The sequence below is a fragment of the Dipodomys spectabilis genome, unplaced genomic scaffold, assembly GCF_019054845.1.
Source record: "Dipodomys spectabilis isolate Male_0828 unplaced genomic scaffold, ASM1905484v1 ptg000147l, whole genome shotgun sequence".
In the NCBI taxonomy this organism is placed as follows: Eukaryota; Metazoa; Chordata; class Mammalia; order Rodentia; family Heteromyidae; genus Dipodomys; species Dipodomys spectabilis.
The window spans coordinates 3,702,316-3,716,592 of record NW_024870824.1 but is presented as its reverse complement, the minus strand read 5'-3'; the positions used below and the strand labels follow the sequence as shown (position 1 = coordinate 3,716,592).

Below are 14,277 nucleotides of genomic sequence, written 5' to 3'. Positions count from 1 at the left end.
ATCACTATTTCTCTCCTAGTTAAAAAAAAAAAAAACCCAACTACCTGTCTTTGTTGATAAACAAATTTCATTTTGCCCTCTTCTTGATGTACAAGCTGTGTTCCTCCCATCTTTTTCTGTTTTCTTCTGAGTGACTTTTTTTTTGTTGTTACAATGGCAGCAAGTCCTTATCAAAAACTGTGATCAGGCTAAAGTGCACAACAAGCACACATCTGCACCCACTTCCCCTCTCTGCACAAAGACACACCTTGCAGTACAATTTCTCTTTGTCTGTACTTTAATCTGTTTATCTGCTTTAAACCCATTTTCATAAAATAGAATGTTAATGGTCTGCAATTAGCTTATTCAGTATCCACTTATGTGTACAATTCTTGGATAATTTGGACAACATGCTCTCAAAGTATGTACACTTATCTATTTATAAGTGCTATCCGTGTGCTTCTTAACTAATATATAATATGTTTTTCAGAACATTAAACAGTGAAAAATCAGAAAAAGAAACTCAGTTTCTTGCAGCAGTGTATAATATTTCATCCTGAAATGTGGACATTCCAATTTAGAAACCTCTGCTTTGACCAAAACATGAGTGGCTCATTTAGTTAGAAAGAGTTTTATTATTTTAAAAAAAAAAGATTATCTGAACAGTATCCCAATTTAAAGGATCTTAGTAAGTTCTGATATATGTGTAACATATAGAAGGATCAGTCAATACACAGATAACATTTCTTAATAAATAGAAACATTAAAATTCACTAGAGGTAAATCGTTTATCAATAGTTTATTTTGTGTTGTTAATTACCACTACAGGTAAGGAGAGTAATCAACTTGTAGTCTATGTAAGCATTAAAAAACAAACACCAACCAACCAACGGTCTTTGGCTATAAACACTCATGGAAAAGAAATTATACACACGTAACTAAAGCTTCATGATTTCAAAAGCATTAGATAAGGTCGAACCAGTCAAAGCAATCAATACCAAATAAAATAAATAGGGAAAACAAAAATGGATGAATAAAACCAACCAACATAGCTCAGAACTGTGTCTTGAATAGACACAGTTAAAAATGAGTATGCATTTGAAGTTTCTGTCCAAAATAAAAACCAGTGTAAGATTGTTTTTTATGGTTTTTGTTTTATTTTGTTTTTTGTGCTAGCAATGGGGCTTGAATGGGGCATGATCCCATAGCTTTTTCACTCAAGGCCGGTGCTCTACCACTTGATCCACAGCTCTACTTCCAGCTTTTTGGTGGTTAATTGGAGCTTCATAGTCTTTTCCTACCCAGGGGCTTCGAACTGCAATCAGATTTCGGTAGCAAGGATTGCAGGTGTGAGCCACTGGGTGCCAAGCTAAGTAAATGAAGTTCTGATATCACTTTAACACAAAATCCTCATGTAACCAAGGAAAAACAGAATTTTAGCATGACTAGTCTAGGTCAGCAAACCACAGACCACCTCTAGTAGCTGCTTGATTTTGTACACTCTGCAATCTAAATATAATTTTTACTTGCTGAAATAGTTTTTAAGAAGAGTAGCAGTCTATGGCATGAAAATTGCATATGATTCAAATATCATCATCATCAAGTTTTTACTACAATGTGCAACATGTACTGACCTGTGTTGTTTGAGTTTGCTCTCATTCAATTATAGCAGAGTTCAGAGCTGCAACAGAGATCACATGGCCTACAATACTGAAGATACTTGATGCCTCTTTTCCTGGGTGATGTAACCAATCTCAATTCTATACTTTCCTTTTCTTGTCTAATCATAAGCTGTAGATTTGTTTGTCTGCTTCCTTGCTTGCTTCTTTTTCTCTTTCTTTTGTTTAAAACTGTTCCTTATCCATAAGGCAGTATTTGAATTATTTTTCCCTTCTTACCCATTCCTGTGTTTTACTTTCACTGTAGGCTAAACTTCTCTGCTCTTGAGTATTCTCTTTTGTTTTGTTTTTTGTTGTTGTTGGGTTTTTTTTGGTTTTGCCGGGGGCAGTTGCAAAATAAAATATATACCTTGCATTTTCTGCTGCTTTTGATTTTGCTTTAGAATGCCCTTTGGCTGAGCTGTCTCTGTTAAGATTTTGACCTATTTCAAGGTCCACCCTTTTCCCATGAAGTCATTTCAGTCCTTTCAATCAGAATTGCCACTGTGAGAATATTGCTTTGCTACTTATATCTCTAGGTCATTCTAGGGATTTTTTCCCCCTTTCAGTCCTATTATTGAAGTATCTTCATAACATTCTCACCATGTTATTCCTCTTATAAATAAAAACAACCAAAATAGGACAAAAGTAAAATGTGCTCCATAAGTGAACAATCCTGTAGAATATCATGGATCTTTGTAAACAACAGCAAAACTGAAAGTAAGTGCAAACAAGCTTTGTATTCAGAAGATATCCAAATGTAAGGGCAGAGTCCTCCCGACATAGTATAGTTCACTTGAGTCCCTTTGTTTATGGTGGTGTAATCCCTTAACCATCCAATTATGAAATAAGAATAAACGTTAGGAAATATGGAATCAAAACTTCACTTATGTTCACAAGATCAATGTTTAAGTCAAAGCAGCAATTTCACTAAGTGTTGAATGTTTTTGAAGTAAAGGACAATGTGAGCTGTTTTAACATTCTGAATAGGGTCTCCAAAAAAAAAAAAAAATTGGACTGTTTTATTCTAGTTGCAAGACTCTGCCTGCACTTAAATACAGCCTACAAAATGGGATATCTTTGTTAGGTATACCTCTGATAAGGGCCTAATAACCAGAATATACAAGGCTCTTAAAAATTAAACTCCCACTCTTCAGCTTTTGTTCGTCATCGTGGTTACTGTGCCTTCCAGAGCTTCTCATCATGTCTTCTCACAAGACTTTCAGAATCAAGCGGTTTCTGGCCAAGAAACAAAAGCAAAATTGCCCCATTCCCCAGTAGATTCGGATGAAAACTGGTAACAAAATCAGGTACAACTCCAAGAGAAGACACTGGAGGAGAACCAAGCTGGGTCTGTAAGGAATTGCTTCAGATGCCCACATATTTATGCTCTACCATGAACCAGTCAAGTGAAACGTCAATACTGCCTGGACTGACAGTTGGGCATTTTTTTAATTGATTTTTCTTTGGTTATTTTAATAATGGGCACAGTAATAAACATGTAATAAACATTACATTTGAATCATCAAAAAAAAATTAAACTCCCAAAGACTCAAAAGCCCAATTAACAAATCTGCAAAGAAAATAAGCAGACAATTCTCAGAATTACATGTGACCAATAAATACATGAAGAAAAAAATACATGAAGAAAATGCTCAACACCCCTAGCTGTAAAGCAAATGCAATGCAAATCAAAATGACACTGAGATTCTACCTCATTCCAGTCAATCCAGCCATCATCAAGAATACAAACATGAACAAGCATGCAAGGACAGAGGGGAAAATGAACCCTATTATATTATTATATTGTTGGTAAGATGGTAAACTAGTGTGAACACTATGGAAGTCAGCATGGAGATTCCTGAAAGAAAACTAAATTAGAATTGCCATTCAATCCAGCAATACTATTTCTGGGCATTTACCCAAAGGAATGCAAGTCAGGGTATCATTGAGGTAGCTGTACACCCATGTTCGCTGCAGCACTATTCACAATAAGCAAGCTATGGGAAGGGCCTAGGTTCCCTACAATGGATGAATGGATCAAGAAAATGTGGCATGCATACACAATGAAATACTATTCAGCCATAAAGAATGAAATGTTGTCATCTGTAGTGAAAGTGATAGACCTGGAAACCATCACATTAAATAAAGTGAGCCAGGCTTAGAAGGAAAAAGGACATATGTCTTACCTCATATGAGGATATTCTAAAATATAAATATATACAGAGTCATATACAAGGTCAAATGTATGTATATATAGGTGTGTATGCATATATATGTATTACTCTGACTAAAATATGGTACATACATGTGTGAGGTAATGTGCTAACATCCCTTTCAATAATTAACATGAACTTTAACAAAAAGCATAATAAAAGTGGAAACAGTTCTTGCCAAAGGTGTAGGCATTAATGGGGAGGGGGAGGAACAAGTGGGAAGGGAAGGGAAGTGAAAAATGTATACAAAACATACTGTGTGAAAATGGAAAGAGGAAACTTCAACTGGTTTGGGAAGGGAGAGGAGGGAGGAGGAACAAATGGAAGACGAGTGATTATGATCAAGAAGCACAGTAAAATAAATGGACTTATTAAAAATGAAACTTCCTTATACATCTAATTGACATCAATAAAATATACCTCTTTTTGATGAAGTCAGAAAAAGAATTAGTAAAACTGAATATACATACATTAGAAATTTCCAAATCCAGGCTTTGGACAAAATTTTAGTAGACTTGTGTAGGAAAGCATTTATTTATCTGTTTATTTTCTGTGAGCTACAGATTTGCTTGGCAGCCAAATTGTGTGTAATTTATCACCTTCATTTACACTCCAGCCCCATGCTGCAACAAACACACACTGCCAACATACATTGTCTTGGTAATATTCAAAAGGTCTTCTCTGTAACCAAGAGGGGCTTTAGGTGACAAAAAGACATGGAATTAAATAACACACGATCAAGAAAGAACATCCTCCATTCAATTATTCTTCAATTATTCTGATTGCATCAAGAAGAAAACCCCAATTTGTGCTACTATGGTTATAACCCTGTAATCTTTGATAATCTCTCCTTAGCAAGAGAACAATCCTCAAGCTTACAGTCTTTAGTATGCAAACCTTTCTACAACAATTTAATATTACTGTCATGTTTTTGCTGTCATTGACTTTTATATTGCCTCCATTTATGGATATGCAATTTATTTTTATTTATGACTTACAAGTTACTGAAAGTAAACATTCTCTATAAGTAAATTTAGGTTGATAAAGATACACTTATTCAAATAAAAATATTAATTATTGCACAGGTAGCATGCAACCCGTGACAGAAATCTTAATGACATTATACAGGAATAGGAGGAACATCTGGTTGGAACAGATGCTTAAGAGTAAAGTTTTTAAAAAATCTAGCCTCTGTACGGTATTTTCACAATAAAAAAAAATCTAGCAACTTGATTGTTGTCCTCTGTCTACATAACTGGAATAATGTCATGAAACAACCAGCTTCAAGCATCAGATACAACAGTAGGAGAAGAGGACACTTATGACAATGTTTAGAGTCACTTTGAATTATCAGAAGTCAGAGTAAGTCTGATCTTAGTGGATAGAGGCCAGAGAAACTGCTGGACAGGACAGCACTAACCACAAAAATTTACCTGGCCCAGAATTACTACAGAACCTAAGTTGTGGGACCCAAAGTAAGAGAAAAAGAGAAAGCTTTGTAGCTATTACCCTTTACCCATCCTTGCCAACCACCTTCTCTCCAGGCAGCTTCTTCCTTTGTGATCTTTGCCACTGTCAGATAACAACTGAGGAAACTCCTGACCTAAACCTTTCTCTGCTGTATTCTAACCACACAACCTTTGCCCTGCATTTGTAATAAGAATGGGGAATGGGGGGGAATGAACTGTACTGAAGGGTCAGTGTCCTTTGTGTGTTAATACTGTGTCATTAATATTTAGCCTTCACTTTCTAATTTAGCCATTGGGGTTATGAAATCTTCAGATGAACTTGCAGTTACAAATAGATGAAAAGATAATGAAGGTCACAATGAATGCAATGTGAGTAAAACATGCTGCAGCTGTTGTTGATTTCATTAAAAAGTTATGTCTTGTCTTGAATAGTATGGCTTCTTTGCTCAGTTAAACACTGTGTTCCACAGACCAAGTCTCATTTTGAAATTTTTAAAAATCAATATTCTTTTTATTAGTTACGTTAGCCTTCCCAAGAGGGAATTTTTAAAAATAGTCAAAGACTACTTGTCAGCCAGGACAAGAAACAGGGAGGAAGAAGAAGAAAAGAAAAAAATTCTTAAAAAAAAAAAAAAAGAAACAGTTCATTTGGCTAACATTCAATATATTCTTGAAAGTACTATTGCAAACACAAAACCCAAATATGTATTTCTGAGGGCAAAGTTCAAAAGAAAGCTCTTTGAAGACATTTTGTCCTGCTTCCCCCTCCTCCCCTTCTCCTTTCTTCTCAACAGTTTAAAAGGAGACAGTACCTGTATGCCTCTCCTTTTTTTCAAACTCAGGAGTTATTTTTATCCTTATAACAGAATTTAAACATGGAAAAATAGTGTGTTCTTAAAGCAACGACCCTACTATAGTCTTCAACTGATTTGAAGGCTCTTTATGATGAGTGTTCTGCCAAACACTTCAAAGGACCTTATAGCTCAAAAGCATGTCGTGCCTTTAAGTTCAACCTGATTTAGCTCCTAATTATGACACACCTGCACTGAAGAGATTGTGAAGGTGAAACTGAATCCCTTTTATTGCACAATCACAAAATGTTCTGCCAACAATGGCATCGTTTTTGACAGCTACGAGCTAAGAGGTGACAGTTATCAATATTGTCAACACTGTGAAGAAAGAAGCAAATGCTAACTGAAGTGAGGGTCCCCAGCACAGACGTTTCAGGAAGAAATTAAACAGGTCACTAGAGTGAGGGTCACCACAAACTCAAGACCAAGATGGACCAAGATTTTGGAAAAGAAGGGGGTACACCTGCTGTGCCTGAGCCACTTCCATTCGCATTAATTCTCACTCTACAATCATTCGCTGAGCACCTGCTAAGTATTATGCACTGTGCCAGACAAATAGTGAATAAGCCAAACCCACAGACTCTGCCTTCCGGAAAGCCAGCAGTGAGTATTCTTGCAAAGAGCTCACGTACTTCCAGTTTCTACTCTGCCATTTGCAATCTGACATTGCTTCTCAGTCAACAACTGGGAAAAGAATTAGGTTCTCCCCAAATTAGAAAAACGTATATACAAGATGCAGGGCACCAAAGGATACAGGTTGACCCACTGTAACAATGAGATGTACAAGACACTATGCCAAATATGAACTTTACAGCTTGGAGTGGGGAGGGAGCAGTTGGGGAGGTGGGGAGGGAAGGGATGGTAGGGGAAAAACAAAGGAGGAGGTAACAATGCTCGACAGGAAATGTACTCATTACCTTAATCATGTAACTGTAACCCCTTTGTACAGTATTTTTACAATAAAAAATATATTTTAAAAAAGAATTAGGTTCCCAGAGAATGGGACAGGGACTGAACAAGTGCATTTTCATTCCTACTCAGCTAAAAATTACACCATCCCCAAGGAGCTTAAGCTACAAAGATAGTGTGTGCAGCAGGATGAGTGGCCAGTCCTCTACTCTGGATAGACTGTGGGTGTTAACAGTCAAGAGAAGGTCTAGGAAGGTGGCTGACTAAAGAGAAAGAAGAAGAAAGGAGGGGAAAAAAAAGATCTGATTCTTCACCAACCATGCTGTGGCCTGAATTGTGACTCACCACATACGTGCACACACACACACACACACACACACACACTAAAAAAAAAGTACTTTGAGTTGTAACCTCTAATGAGGCCTTTGGGAGATAATTCTGTTTAGGATCAGGTCATGAGCTTGTTGTGGAAGTTATGCTCTTATAAAATGAGGTAAGAGATTGCTCTCTCTCTGTCTCTCTCTGTCTCTCTGTCTCTGTCTCTGTCTCTGTCTCTGTCTCTCTCTCTCTCTCTCTCTCTCTCTCTCTGTGTCTCTCTCTCCCCCTCTTCCTCTCTCCCACCCTGGCCTTCTCTGTATCTTCTGAGGACACAGAAAGGTATCAGCAAGAGCGGAAGAGGGTCCTCACCGGGGAAATGAATCAGCTAGCATCTTGATGTTGAACTTCTCAGCTTCTCCTCAGTGAGAACCTAATGACTATTGTTTAAAACCACCCAGAGCAAGAATTCTGTGGCAAGCCAAGTGCACTGGCCATAGCCCTTCTCTTAGAGAATGCTGACTTTCCATGTTTCTTCACGAGAAACACTTGCTGATGATTATCTGGGTCAGGGGAGTATATTGCTGTTGGCACACATGGCTTTTCGGGACTCCTAGTTCCTTTCCTCTTCAGGGAGGCTGCTCCCAGCACAACCCTCACACCTGTCTCTAGTCAGTCCATATTCCACCATGTGAAGTAGATCTTTTCCAAAATTCCCATAGGGTGAGAGCTGCTCATGGAGGCAAAAATGGGAAAATTTTTTTCTCTACAGAGCTACGACAAATAGACACTACCCAATGTTGCCAATTAGTCTGCAAGACATTTTTTTAAAGGGTTCTGCCTTGTTGTTTAATCTGTCATAAACAGATTTATGGCCTAAAACAGAATTTTCCAACTGAGTCACAATCCATTAGTGGGATGTTAAATCACATGAGTTCAGCCAATATTTGCTTCATAAAACAAAATAATAAATCGGCCCAGAGTAGAATAATATTAGAGTACATCGACAGTATTAAGAATAAGCAGGATTTTATTAAATTGTCTCACACAGTTCCACACATGTTTCGTTATCTAAATCTATCTAGTTGACAAGCAATAGTGTCTATAACTAGGGTTCTTATATAATTATGCTCCAATTGAGTTGTCACGTAAGTGTATTTTTTAATTGTTAATCAAGTTGGAGGGAGTGGGTTCTAAAGGTCATTCGCCTAAAGAAACTTCAGTAAGTGGAATAGAAACTAATAATAATGATAATAATAACATGCCAAAAAAACTCCAAAATAACTCAGCCCAGTCTTCTTTTGTCACAGACATAAACAATGTTATAGATAGAAACATTTTGTAATGTAAGACATAATAAAAACAGAACATGGGCTTAGAGGTAGTAAGTCAAATCCTTACCACAAAGCAGGCTATGTCAATGTGGTTATTCCATGTGGCAAGCCACTGGGCAGAATTGATTCCAGATGCAGACTTCTTTCTCCATTAGAAAAGCCTTTAAAGCCACTTCTCATATTTGCATTGGGCAAAAGGCCAACTGCTCTCTAGAATCTGCAACCCTGAATAGGATTCTGGCCAATTCATATTTTTAAGTAGAATGGAATCTGTTAGTGTATCATGATTTTTATAACCATTTTGACAAACTCTCTAAGAAATTCGGTATTTTCAAACGTGTTTTTAGAAAAATCAGTTTGCCTGACTTTTTAAAACAACCCAAATCCAGTAAAATAATCTCCATGCTGGTCTGGGGTGCCTGTGCATCTGTGCTGTGAACGTAGGACTTTAGGAGCACCATCTAAGGCTTTCCTGATGGTAACAGCCTTGGAAATATAGTTCCTTTGAGGGTGTGTTGCCCAAATGGCGGTTAAGTCTAATCTTCTTGAATTCAGGAGCCACTGCTTTGTAACAGACAATTGCAACAGAAGAACCTACAACTCATCAATTAACTTAATCTGTGGGGGCTTGTCTACACTCTGGAGCCAACCACAAGGGCACCAGACATCACCAGAAGCACTATGCTTTTAGCATTTAATGACTGCTATGTCCTAATGAATTAAGTGTGTTTGCCTTAGTCACCACTGACAGGCTTTGACCAAGAATGAGAGAAAAGACTTGTAATGGATTAAGGAGGGAAGGGTAGGGGGCTGGGACGGTGGCTCAGTGGTAGAGCGCTTGCCTTGCATGCATGAGGCCCTGGGTTTGATTCCTCAGCACCAAAAAAGAAAAAAAGCCTGAAGTGGCGCTGTGGCTCAAGTGGTAGAGCGCTAGCCTTGAGCTGAAGAGCTGAGGGACAGCGCCCAGGCCCAGAGTTCAGACCCCACGACAGTACCCAAAAAAAAAAAGGAAGGAAGGGTACATCTACCACGACAGTTCTGTTGCACTCTTTGGCTTTCTTTGTAAATTATGAATAATGAGTACCAGTTTAATTTTACATTTGATTTTGTTGAAAAAAAATGATGATGATGAGGGATAACATTTCTCAAAGGGTTAACCAAATAGGTGAGATTATATTCACCACACTGCCATCTGCAGAGCACGCTCACATAAGAATACATGTTACTGGGGAAAAGCAGCAAAGTACAGGTTTTTAACTTTTTCTCAAAATCTATTAACTTGGTGATCTTAAGATAATCAAGACTAGAGACTTAGCAACATAAAATAGGTTTTGTCACGAAAACTTTGCTTCAACGTGTAACATCACCTTAAATTAAAAAAAGAAAAAAATCCTTCGAAGCCCTTAGGTGTTCCCTGTGGAGTTCATCATCCCTTAATGTGTGTACAAATGAAAGTTCATTTTCTTCTACCCACTTTTCTACTAAATCCAATGCATTTTCTTGATGGCAAATCTTAAAGACAGCAATGTTCATTGATAGTAGGGCAGAACCAATTAGAGCACCCAGTGTCACTTGAAGGCACTGAGATTTGCTACTGGGACAGTCTCTGCAGCCTCAGCAGGGACTTCCTCTGAAACACCACGTAAACAGTTTTAAGTAGATCATCTCTTTAATCAGAAGTTTGCACCACTGCAATACAAACTTCTCCCCAACATACATTTCATTGTTATTTCCTTTCAAGCTACTTACAACAGATGAGGGGGAGGGGGGGGAACTTGATTTAAAAATGGATGTCTATGCCTGGCGCCTATGGCTCACTTGTGAAATCCTGAGTTATCAGGAGACTGAGATCTGAAGGTCATGATTCAAAGCTAACCCGGGAAGGGAAGTTAATGAAACTCATATATCCAATAAACTACCAAACTGCCTGAAATGAAGCTGTGGTAGAGTGCTATCCTTGCGCAATACAACACTCAGAGACAGCACCTGGGTACTGAATTCAAGCCCCAGGACCCGCATACATTAACTAAATAAATAAACGGAAGTCCAAGGATGTGTTATCCCATACTCAAATATTTTGAGTAACCAATTACTACATTTTCATTGAGAAGCTTTGCACGTTTGCCCAAAATCTGTACTCAATGAGCTTTCATAGTAATAGCAAATTAGAGAGAAGGCACTGACCCTTGTCCACCTGCCCACTGGGTGCGCCCACATCCAGAATCCTGCTCTCTGGTCATGAAAGACCTTTTGTAAACGACTCCGACTAAAGTAGTTCCAGAAAAAAAGAGGATGACATATGAACTTGCAAAGAAGTTACAACCTGCTAATCGTTGAAAGTACACCTTCAGATTCCCAATAATAAATAAACCCTACAATTAAACTGACTATTGGAAACAAGTTTCCCTTGCCTCTGGATGAGAGGGAAAAGAAAGAAGGACAAGAGGAAGGAAGCGAAGAGGGAAAACAATAATTGAGTGGATAAAACATTAGGACATGTGGAATTAATCATCACAAGGCCGAAACTGCTACCTGTTTGGATGTGCAGCCCAGGCATGAGGGACTTGTCAGCTTCCCTAGGGAGCCAGTTCTCTGCATATATCATTTAAATAAATCACTCCAGACCATGAAAGAAGAGCAGCAGCCTTCTCACTAATTACCACCGCCCTGGACCCTCCTGTGCCGCTTTCCCTTTAAAGCCAGGCTACTTCATTATTCTGCCTTTAACTCTCTTCAATGATTCATTCCTCCCTTCGCTCTGCAGGGAAGCTGGTATTTAAGTTTAATTTCTAGTGCCACTTGCTTTTGGAGAGGTGGATGAACACGGAAGGATCTAATTTAATAATGTCATGATTGGGAGGGGCCCCCTACGACCCTCACTCAAGAAAAACAGGAAGGAGAGATGGGGGAGAGGAGAGGAGAGGAGAGGAGAGGAGAGGAGAAGGGAAGGGAAGGGAAGGGAAGGGAAGGGAAGGGAAGGGAAGAGAAGAGAAGAGAAGAGAAGAGAAGAGAAGAGAAGAGAAGAGAAGAGAAGAGAAGAGAAGAGAAGGAGCAAGCCGAAGAGAAGAGAAGAGAAGAGAAGAGAAGAGAAGAGAAGAGAAGAGAAGAGAAGAGAGGAGAGGAGAAGAGAAGAGAGGAGAGGAGAGGAGAAAAGAGAAGGGAAGGGAAGAGAAGAGAAGAGAAGAGAAGGAGAAGAGCAAGCCTAACCAGACACGCAGGACCCCTCCGTGGCCGGCTGGAAGCCTGACTTGGATCAGGAAAGCAGAGCCCACGTGCGGCGAGAGCTGTGCGTGGAGCGGCGGCCGCGGGAGGGAGGGAGGGTCTGGGTTTGGGCCGCCTGGCCCAGGCCTGCGCGCCCGGAGCTCGGAGGCAAGCCCGGGTGTACGCCCAGACCCCAGCTAGGCGGGGAGAGGAGGGACCCGCCGGGGGGACGAGCAGGTGCGCGCCGCGCGCATCCCCAGCCCGCGCCGCGCCCGCGCCGCGCCCGCGCGCCCGTCCCCCGCCCCGCCGCCCGTCTTACCGTCCCAGCTCCGACTCCACCTCGAAGAAATCGCTCAGCGCATCCCGGTTGGAGCCGTCGATCCAGTAATCCGGGATGAGGTTCCCGGCCCCCGGGGCCGCGTTGGAGGTGGCCGGAGGGCAGGGCGAGGCGGAGCAGGAGGGCGCCGTGACTTTGAGCATCTTCGCCTCGGGACTCCAGAAGACGCCGCCGCCGCCTCTGCCCGAGCTCGGAGCCCCGCCGCCCGCCGTCGCCTGCGAACGCAGGACGGAGAGAGCTGGCGTCCCGCGCGGACGCGCACACCCACCGGCGGCGCCGCGCCCGGGCTGCGGCTCGGCTCCCGCGCGCCCCGGGGAGGGGGGGGGGTGGCGGGAGCGAGGCGGGGCGGGAAGGGGAGGGCGAGGGGTGGGGGGGGGACGCTCAGGGGGAACCCCGAGTCACCGCCCGCCCAGAGAGGCCCGGCGGGGGGCCTTCCTCCCGCCGCCCCTCCCCTCCCTCGGTCCCTCCCTCCCTCCACGCAGCCCCCGCAGCGCCCTCCCGCCTCCCTGCCTCCCGCGCAGGCTGTGGCTGCCGCCGCGCCAGCCTGGGGCGGCTCGGGATCCAGGACCAGACCCTCACCTCACACACAGACCCTCCCGCCCGCCGAGGGGCGGCAAGAGCGAGGCGAGGGACTGGCACCCACCCGGTGAATGGTGAGAAAGAGGGGACACCCCCACACACACACACATACACACCCTGCACCCCATCAGATCATTGTGGGCGCGGCTCGTCCCTCCTAAAGCGGGTCTCTCCCAACTAGCACCAGCTAACCAGACATGGGTTGTTCCAACCTGTGCCAGGAATTATATTGGTGCAGAGGAGGGAGACGCGGTGGCTGGGAGTCCCTCCCCACCCCACCCCACCCCCACCCCGGGGCTCCAGGGCTCTGACTCCGTGCCAGCCGGGGAAGCGGGGACCGGGAGGGCCTAGGTCCACGCTGACCTCACTCACCTTTGGATGAAGTCCTCAGTTGGAGTAGATGCTGTTGTGGTCGCTGCTGGTGGCGCTGCTGTCTCTGGCTCTGCAGGAGCTTCTCAGAGGACACATACTTGGCTGTGCTCTCAGTTCAGGCTCTGTAGCTGAGGGCCAGCAACACAAGCGTGCTCAGGGAAGGGTCCAGGAGAAGTCAACTTCAACCTTCTGCCTGGAGGTAGGGCCTGGGCCACCTCGGCTGTGGAACGTTTTTTTTTTTCCTTTTCGGATTTCAGCAAAGATGAACAGCAACTGCTTACTATGTTCTGATCTATATAGCATCTATCTATCGAGATCGATCGATCGATCTAATCGAATCTATCTAGCTATCTCATCAGAATTCAGACTAAATAACTCGAAGCCCTTTAATCTTACTTCATAGCTGTTACTTTTAGTCTTTTTGTTCCCCTGACTTTTCTCTAGCATGCACAAAACTTTTTCCAGGAAGTTTCCCTTCTTGAGAATACTAGTCCTAAACCCTTATTTTCCTCTAAGATGTTGGATAAATTTTTTAGAGCTTTCCCACTATATTGGAGACATAGCAACAGCCAAAAATATCCAATCAAATTGTGATTAAGCCTGTTGGCCATAGATGATTGGAAATGCAAAATTAATATAGAAATTTAGCCTCATAGGCAATTTTTTAAGGGTAAAGCACAAGCTCTATTTGCAAATTTTTTTAAGACTAGCAAGTGTGAGTAGTTTCACACATATTCCATTGTGTACTGGATTGTGTAGTGAGAGAAAGATACTGTCTTTCAGAACATGAATTCAGTAACCTCAATGTTAGAAAATCAAGCTCTCAAGCAAAGCAAGACAATAAAGTGGTCTGAAGTAAATTCTGAAGTAAATTCTAGGATTGACAGGAAGAAGGAATAAAGTATTTGCTAGGGCCTTTATTCATATCTTTAAGTATTTGCCCAAAGGGGTTTCAATTAAACATGTCAGTTTGTGTCTTAGTATTACCCCCATCATTCTCCACTGTCTCTCCCAGCCCCATCCTGCTGGGCTAATTTAACTCACGCCTCTTTGAGAC

The 14,277-nt window shown here is 41.8% G+C and overlaps 1 protein-coding gene and 1 pseudogene across 1 annotated transcript in view; one reads left to right on the top strand and one right to left on the bottom strand.

Annotated features, from left to right (window-relative positions):
* The window catches only part of Camk4 (calcium/calmodulin dependent protein kinase IV), a 212,878-nt gene extending 200,318 nt beyond the window's left edge, over positions 1–12,560 (bottom strand). Inside the window, exon 1 of the mRNA XM_042691927.1 lies at positions 12,252–12,560. Within this exon, the coding sequence (XP_042547861.1) occupies positions 12,252–12,412 (161 nt within the window). The 5' untranslated portion in view covers positions 12,413–12,560. The remainder of the gene's footprint in view (positions 1–12,251) is intronic.
* Positions 2,783–3,151, top strand: LOC122118077 (annotated as a pseudogene).
* Positions 12,561–14,277: the final 1,717 nt, after the last annotated feature.